The following is an 8,952-nucleotide window of genomic DNA, read 5'->3' on the forward strand; positions in this document are numbered from 1 at the left end:
TACATTTAACATTAATATTTGTAATATTTTATTGGTATTGTTGAATAACATATATGAATGCTGCAACGATATAATTTAAGGATTATAATAACGTTGTGGCGAACCAACAACGAATGAATGTTACTCCGTAATTTAAAAAAAAACAATGCTAGATAATATTTACATGTACTTTTTATGAGAGAAATAGCTTCCTTGATTAACGTAATAATTATTCCGACGACCGTATCAAACGATTGGTTTTAATTACATTTATTTCTACAACTTTAAAAAAATTGCCATATCAAAACGACGAAAGTTCGATTGTATTAAAAAATCGAAAGAAAATAAACACCGTTTTTTTTTATATAAATTGCCACATCAAAGCGACGAAAGTTCGATTGTGCTAAAAAATCGAAAGAAAATAAACACTGTTTTTTTTTTATATAGAATGTGTTATTTAAATCTTTAACTTCTTATGTTTTATTTATGTATAATATTTATTGAGTACATATTATATATATATGGACTATTCTTGTGATCTCAAAGGTGCGCTTAGCTTGAGTTCTAAATTTAAATAATTAACATTTATTTATGTTTGCAATATTTCGTTGGTATTATCGAATGCAACGATATAGTATAAGGAATGTTATTCTGTAGTCCGTATTATAATTTACAAAGAAAATTAAAAAACAATACTAGACAAATAATATTTACACGTATTTATTGTGAAACAAAATTTCGTTGATTAACGCAATAATTAATCCTCGGTCACATGAAGTGACCGGATTCATAATCGCTCGTGTTGTTTATTGACGGTTAACTTATAAACTTATCTGCATTTTGCAGGCGACGCTGTTCAGAAATAAAAGACGACGGTTTGTTTTGTTGCTGAAGTTGTCGACGAGAGAGAATCCTGCAATCCGCAGAATTTCGATTAAATTCCGCGAGTTTAATTTTAAGTGCGTCACTTCGATTCAAATGCCAAGGTTAGTTAGACCAAGTTAGACCTGGTTAGACCCTCCATAAAAACTGCAGTAAACACAAGAGAGCCACGAAAAATTTCTATGCTCGCAAAAGAGAGGAATAATTGCAAAAATACAGTAAATTTTCCTTTGAAAAAGATCGCACGACAAAAAGGAAGTTGGAATAGAAAAAGGATGTATTTGTTTTCGTTTCATACCTCAGGTTATTAATTACCTGCGACGATTCTATCGACGGACGTTAAAAGTGACGATTTAAATCGTTCGTTCAATTTTCGCGCTATAGATGGCGCCACGATTCGTATAAATAACGCTGGACGTGACTTGATCATTTTATCAATAAATAAATAGAAACGCTGGAAACAAAATGATTATACATAGAAAATTCGGAGAGAAAAGATCTATATTTTACATTATTTCTTCTTATCTCCTTCTTTTGTTTATTATTTATATTTTATGGTAATTATAAACAAGAGAGGATTCGACGAGGTTGATAGGCCGAAAAAGAATTATGATTTGTTATAAAATTGATCTCGGCAATTTATCAAAATGTGGGAGATGCATGCGATTTACTGTACCGCATTTTCTCGATTCAAATATATTCGGGGGACTCAACGATGAAAAATGTACATTGGTTCATTCGCTGGCGTGATTTATTCGTCTCTATCCGGTGCACACTGTCCCAGCTGGTTTAGTACGTGTTTTTATCGAGTATCAATTTTCAATTTCAGTTTCGATCAGCGGCGACGTTTCTTTTATCTCACATAAGATTATTTCTTCTTCTTTTATCTCCAACGAGAATCTATATAGCTTCATCACAGAGACTGATATAAGAATTATGAGCACAATCATAGACGTAATAAGAATGGACTGCGGATTTCTTATAAAGTGATTGCTTATGTAAAAAAAATCCGGTGACTATTTCCGAATTAACGTTAACATTGGGTTATAAAATATGACTACTGAGTTGATTTGTAGATTTATTGATGAATATTATAGGTAAAAAGTATCGATGCGAATTTAACATCATGCAGTATCTATATTAATTCTCAGTGTGTTGGTGTTAATATTAATACCAATATGATATGAATTTAACATCATGATTGTACCATTAGTATCCATACCATTAGTATGGATTTAGCATTTAACACCATGAGTATTAAATCTACGATGATTATATAAACACTATGGATTATAAATCTACATATTGGTGAATATTAACACCAACACAATGAAAATTATATATATATACATATATTAAACACTGCGTAATGTTAAATCCACGTCGATATTTTTTAAAGTATATTCGCCGGTTCGATTCTTTACAAGAGATATAAAAATTTTATTGTGAGTTTCGAAGAATTAAAATAATATGCTGATGTAAAAAAAAACAAAGTATCAATTGTATAATAGTAGTTAATGTATTAGGCCGAAAGCTGTATTCTTCTTATTTTTCTTGAGAAAGATTGGATAACATTCGCGATATTAATAGTGTCTAAAAGGATTCAAACAAGCATGCTTTTATACATATATATATATATATATGCGTATATTTGCTAGTTTTGAGAGTACATAATACTATTAAAATCGTGGACCGTAAGTTTATATAAATAGATAACAACACTGATTTGTAAAACGACGATTACAAATTTAATTTGTGATGATCTTCTGAGGATCCTGCCTGATCCAGTCCGGTCTTATTCTCGCGAGGGCTGCTCGAATTCGAACGTGGATATTTATCCGAAGTGCATTTGGACTTTGTTTTTGATTTACTTTTGGAGTTTCGTACGCGCCGTACAATCTCCTCGATGCATCTTTGATCCCTCTCGCTAATGTTGAAACTTACACCATTGTTCGCGTATTCTTCGAGCTCTCTGAAATAGTAATAAGCTCCTTAAAGTCGCACAATTGTTACATCGAATATACTTAATTTTAAGTTAGAGTCAGCAAAAAGACTGGCTCGCCAGAAATAGTAAAAAGAAAATTTTAATTAATTCTTAAATTGAAATGAAACTCTAAAATTGAATTCGTCAAATAGAAGTTAAGCTTCGTAAGAAATAAAAGCTCGATTTCAAGCTCTTGTTTTTTTTATTTCAAATCCTTTTATTGATTTCAAGCTGTTCTATTTTTTATGAAGTTTGATTGCTACTTGACAAACTCGACTTGAAAATTTAATGTTTCAATCTAAGGATTAATTAAAAATTTCTTTTTACAATATAAAGTGGAACCAATCATATTAAAGCATCACTAAGATTTAATTGATTAGTTTTCTGTTGAACGCAGTCAATATAAATTAACTTATTAATCTCGGTTCAACTTTCTCTTCATCTTTTTTTAAATTCTTAGAACTAGAAAAGTTGTAGAGTCAATTGAACCGAGATTAAAACTAAACTACATTAGTAAAATTAGGCATTTTCAGAATGTAGTTGTTTTCAGAGTGTCTCTCGAATATATGAAATATATTGTATGGGCCTCTTATTCTGTTTGTTTTCTGTCATAGAGATAAAAAGTTGACGAAAGAGACAAAGAAACGTGATTGTCAATGAAACAGTCGCGAAGAAAAAGGTAAAAAGCAAATAAATAACACAGAAAGTAAAAACACATTGTAGATTTGTAGATTAGCCTTAAAGCGCATGAAAGCGCGCGCGGTTACGTTCAACGCGACCGCGGCAACTTCACGGCAATCGAATCGAAGTGGAATCGCGTCGCGATCATTTCGCTGATCGAAAGAAACGATTTTCCGAGTGTTCCACGTTATTGGCATCGTTCGACGAACGTCGTGAATGGTCGCGAATGCCCCAGGATGCAGAGGATATGAAGAACATGGAGTGTGCGACCGATGGACCGTTGTAACGAATTAATCGAGGCAAGCAGTTTTTGTTCATTCGCGATGATCATCGCACCGACGCGTCCGCCATATTCGCGAGCGTTTTGCGTTGCAAAACTTCGAATCCTTCGCGATGAATTTTTTACGAGTGCGGTTACCGGAACTTTCATTCCTCGCAACCTCGACCGAAAACCCGTGAAAGATATCTTTTGCTTCAACGAAAACGCTAACACGCCGCGTGTATAATAAGCACCAGCATCGCATTTCCCGGCAACTGCAATTTTTAGACGAAAGAGAGAAAGAGACGGATGATGAGTCTACTATGAATAAAATAGATGTGAGGAGCGTTTTTACCTCTGACGTCGGTGCAGCTTCGCAATTAATTTGTTCAGGTATAGCGTTTCTTTCTGTATTATTTTCAGCTCCGATTCTTTTTCCTAAAAATGAAAAGCCACTGATACGAAACAAATTTTCATGTTTATCGATTAATTAAAATAATTCTCTAAGATATATATATATGAATTTTTTATATTTATTCTTATCGTGATATATGTTGCCATAATGAATATGAAAAAGTGTAATTTTAACTATCGCGTATTAAGCTTTTCCACGAAGATAATACATGAATAAAAATAATATATTAATTCATGAAAAGAAAACTTTTGCTGAATATCTAAAAATTTAAGTATATACATACATACAGATTTTAAAATAATTTTGTTGGATCATCAAAATAATTATGTGTAGGAAATTCAAACATAATAAGAAAAGCTGCAAAAGTTTTGCCGTTTTAGCAATCAGCTTGAGTATCTTATACAGGGTGTTCTAAAACAATAAATACTTTAAAAATAAATTCTTTAAGAAAAAAATCTCATACGAAAATCCAAGGCTATGATAGTTTTTAAATGGGAAGAATTTAAAAATTATAAATGACATTGACATGAATTTTTAAACTCTTCCCATTTGAAAATTATTTTACCTTGAGCATTTTAACATTAGACTTTCTGTTTTAAAATATTACAAAGAACTTGTCTGTAAAATATTTAGTCCAACATCGTCAGTGTTGGGACACTCTAGTTATTTTGGTAATACAACAAAATTTATTTTCAAATTCTATCTACTTAAACTTTTAACAAAACTGTTCTTTTCATTAGTATTAATTAACAGCAATTTAATTAAAAATAATCTTGTTAATTCAGTAACAGTTTAATAGAACAAATAACATTATATTAAAGCTAGAGTATTAGTACATGAAAGTTGTTTTTATTAATCTTTAGAAAGGACGGAAGTCTACTTTTAAAATCTTTTAAAAACAGTTTTTCCTTGAATAAGATTTGTTATATTTCATTGTATATTTTGCTTCAAAATATGATATTATTTCAATGTTATTACAGTAGCTTTCTCATTCTGCAAATAATAATACTGTTATTAAAATAATAAAATTATTTTTAATTAGATTGTTGTTATCTAATACTATACTAATTCAACATTATTTTTTTTCATGTAAAATGCATAAAAATATTTTTTAACACATTGATTGCCACTGTACAATTAAATAATTTTGTTCATTCTTCAGCACGATATTTTAATGCTACTTAATTAAATTTATTTTCATCGAAACAATAAAATTTTTATTTTTCTCCAAAAAATTAAATTGGCGAATAACTAATGACACCTATTTAGATTGTCAATTATTTAAGTTGATTCATATTTGGTAATCAACATGTTAATAACTGTTAACAGTAGCAAACCGATGTTTTAAATAATCAAATTTCACGCATATCGTGTGTCGTGCGTACAAATGAGACAATGCAACCTATGTTAAGGCCAAGAATTACACCAAAACATTTACATAATTAAATCTTTCTCGATACGAAAGTTTGCCCGATAACACGGCACGCCGCACGTCAATCTAACATTCTAGTTTCTGTTTCCGATGTGCTATCGAGTTGTCGGTTATCGATATTACCGTCAAAGTATCCGTAACTGCACGAAGTTCGTCCTGGCGAGTTTCGCAAAGGTGACGCGCGGTGATCACCTCTGCGGTCAGTCGTGCTAATTGCTGTCGGCAATTCTGCTCGCGCTCCACCGCTTTATCCCAGGCTTCTTCCCGGGCGATTACGGCGTCTCTCAAAGTCCTCATATCCCTTTCTAGTAACTCAAACTCCGATCTAATCGAGAATAAGTCCGCGAAAGAGAAGGTACAGTGAAAAAGTGAGATTAAGCGAGCATTATTCAAAATATTCAATCGGCTTATCAATTTCCATTGATGTTCGATAAAAAAAGAAGAGTTCAAATGATCAAAAGAATTTACAAGAATTTTCTCCGTTTTTATCTAATAAGCTTCTTAGCCAACGGAAATTTTTAAATAAAATTGCTTGAAGTAAACTGTACAAAAATGTACTGAAAAGTAATTTAGGCCTATATTGTTATCTATTTTATATAGCTTAATACAAAGATGTTTTGTAATAATTTGAGACAGAATATGAGAGTGATGAATTCATCTTCAATCTCTCTGGAGAACTTACTTCGTGATTGTGATCTGCGATTCTCTTTGGCATCCCTCCAATTCTTCATGGCAATCTTTGCAGGTTTCCCAGATTTGTAATCCGCAATTTATCTTGGAAACTAAATTCGTCGAGGAGGTGCATTTATTTTCTAAGCGTACCTCGTTATGTTTCTGAAATTTACATAGAAAAGTAAATTTTCATTTAAAAATGCATATATTTTCTTATATTTTATGTACACGTGAAATTGCGGTGATAAGAATTATAGAATTTTGCATTTCTGAAAATATTAACGTTTATGATTATTATCATCTTTTTTCTACATTATTAATTTTAATCTTAAGTTGCAGTTTTAATATAAAAAGTTTTTATATAAAAATTTAATTAAATGTGTATACATATATAATAAAACTTGAGATTATAATAAACGAGAAAATAAGAGAAAATTTATGACAATAAATAATAACGTGATAGAATACCATCAGAAAGAATTAATATAATTTAGGAAAAAGTTTAAATATATACTTTATTTCCTCCGTTGTTATTCTAATAACATAGTTATTTCATTCTTATGTTGGTTATTATTTATTATGCAATCTAAATATTGCAGCTTAACATCTTCACATATATCATTTAATTATATTTTAGAAACATTTTTTTCTTATTCAATAAATATTATTCCTACCGCTTGTTTCGCTAATATATCAGCTAGCTGGAATTTCTCTTTATCAAGTTTGCTTTTCAATAATGATACATTCTCTAATAGCTTCTCCATTTTAGTCTCATCTTCTTCCAGCCTGTACATCGTTTATCTTGAGGGGACTTGTTCGAAACGCACTTATCAAAACGCGAATGTAATTGCATTGCACAGGGTATTTATTTAACGAAAACGTAATTACGTAATCACGATGGTAATCTCACCGCTTCGCCAAGTTCGTATTTTCCGCGACGAGATCGCGGTTTCTGAGATGCAGCGTTGCGTTGCTGTCTTCTAAGAGCTTTAGACGAATTTGCATTCTCTCGATTGAAACCACCGGTGCCGATTCATGATGCCTCGTCGATTCATACGTATGTGCATTCGCGATTCTCCTCATTTGTATATTCGAGTCTGGAAACGGCGGATCGCTCCTGCCTACGACGCGGGCGATTCCGAACTAAATTAATATTCATATTCTTCTGCGACTGACACGCTTCGAGTCGCATTGTTTGAAACGTACGTTAAAGTAAGACCAAGAGACGGTGGATTGATTGTATCACATAAGTTGTAGAAATTAATAAATCGGTTAATTGTAAGTCAAAAAATGAGTAAGTAAATTCCATGATCGAATTCTGTTTTTTATTAATTTTTATTTTATTTAAATAAAAATGTACTCAAGACTCTGTAATCTTTTAAATATAATTGATCTGAAGAATATAATTAGATAATGAGGTAGCAAACATTAATGATATTGCAATCAAATTTAACTGGATATTATTAATATTCGTATTAATATCTATAAATTAATGACAATGCAATTAAATTATTAATGTATGTAATAAAGTCAGAATCACTAAAATCATTAAAATAATGATTATGAACATTTATGTCTGAAATTTCATATTTTTTAAATAATTTTATAAATAATTTTTTTGAACGTTTTTTTACCTTCTCTATATATCTCATTGTTACTTTTGTTTAAATTTGATGACTTCCAATTTGCATGATTTCTGGAGTAACTTCCTGAAAAATAAATAAATGTATTACTGGTTAATATAAAATAAATTATTGGTGTAAAATAAAATAATATTGAGTCACATTTGATTCAGAATATTGCATCTTTTATGTAAGGAGAAAGAAAATGTAATAACAGAATTCATACTTTGAACTTTTTTGTATTCTTAATTTTTCATATTACTTGTAAATCATAGAAGCAGTCTTACTTTTACTTATTTTTTTATGCATATATCTAATTTATGTATATAATTTTTTTGTTCTAGAACTATATGATAAAATTCGTATTTATAGCAGTTTTAACTGTATTTGGAAATTAAAAATACAATTAAAACTGCTACAAATATGAATTTTATAGAGAAATTCTGTTGAATATCTCTTTTTCTAAGAGATTTTATTCTAATAGAATTTCTCTCGAGGGAATATAAATTTTGCTTCTATATTTATTATGCATACTGCATCTCAATGCAATTAGGTTTTCCTTGAAATGTAAAAAACTACGCACTATTGCTGCAGACTGTAGGACAAAGATTTCTGACAGCAGACGTATGGCAGGCTGTTGTATAGCAGCTGTGAGGATACTTAAAATCCAAGTGCATTCGATCTCGCTGCGGGTCCATTATTCGATAACGAGTGCACGACATTGTGTTTTCGCATTCATGCCAATTAGAATGGCAAAAATCTCCTTTTGTTATGATTTTTCTTTTTTTATTGTGATCTTTCCACACTGATTTTCGGAGCCACTCGCTATTCTGGAAAGAAAATTTTTATTTCGTATTTTGACTAACGCATTATTATTTTTTGTGAGAATGCATTTCTTATTTTGATTAGTTTTTGAAACGGCATAAAACGAAAATACAAAAGTCACGTCGTATTCGAATTACATTACTTCTTCGTGTTCAGTCGTTTCGAATTTATTCCACCCTTTCCAACTAAGAATAAAGCAAC

General features: G+C 30.7%; 1 protein-coding gene across 1 annotated transcript; it reads right to left on the reverse strand.

Annotated features, from left to right (window-relative positions):
* Positions 1-2,601: 2,601 nt before the first annotated feature.
* Positions 2,602-7,995, reverse strand: LOC108721451 (cingulin). The gene is made up of 7 exons (XM_018446001.1): positions 7,939-7,995; positions 7,215-7,425; positions 6,979-7,090; positions 6,315-6,466; positions 5,756-5,957; positions 4,141-4,223; positions 2,602-2,833 (listed from the first exon to the last, which is right to left on the reverse strand). Exons 2-7 carry the CDS (start codon positions 7,385-7,387, stop codon positions 2,602-2,604), a joined length of 954 nt encoding a protein of 317 aa, XP_018301503.1. The 5' UTR covers positions 7,388-7,425; positions 7,939-7,995.
* Positions 7,996-8,952: the final 957 nt, after the last annotated feature.

The sequence above is a fragment of the Mycetomoellerius zeteki genome, unplaced genomic scaffold, assembly GCF_001594055.1.
Source record: "Mycetomoellerius zeteki isolate Tzet28-1 unplaced genomic scaffold, Tzet1.0 scaffold174, whole genome shotgun sequence".
NCBI lineage: Eukaryota > Metazoa > Arthropoda > Insecta > Hymenoptera > Formicidae > Mycetomoellerius > Mycetomoellerius zeteki.

Excerpts from the sequence above, each read along its gene's own strand:
- LOC108721451 (XM_018446001.1), bottom strand. The coding sequence starts at position 7,387 with ATGAGGAGAATCGCGAATGCACATACGTATGAATCGACGAGGCATCAT. Across the intron at positions 5,958-6,314 it reads TCGCAGATCACAATCACGAA|ATCGGAGTTTGAGTTACTAG; the intron begins GTAAGTTCTCCA and ends ATTCTCGATTAG. Across the intron at positions 2,834-4,140 it reads AAGCTGCACCGACGTCAGAG|AGAGCTCGAAGAATACGCGA; the intron begins GTAAAAACGCTC and ends TTACTATTTCAG.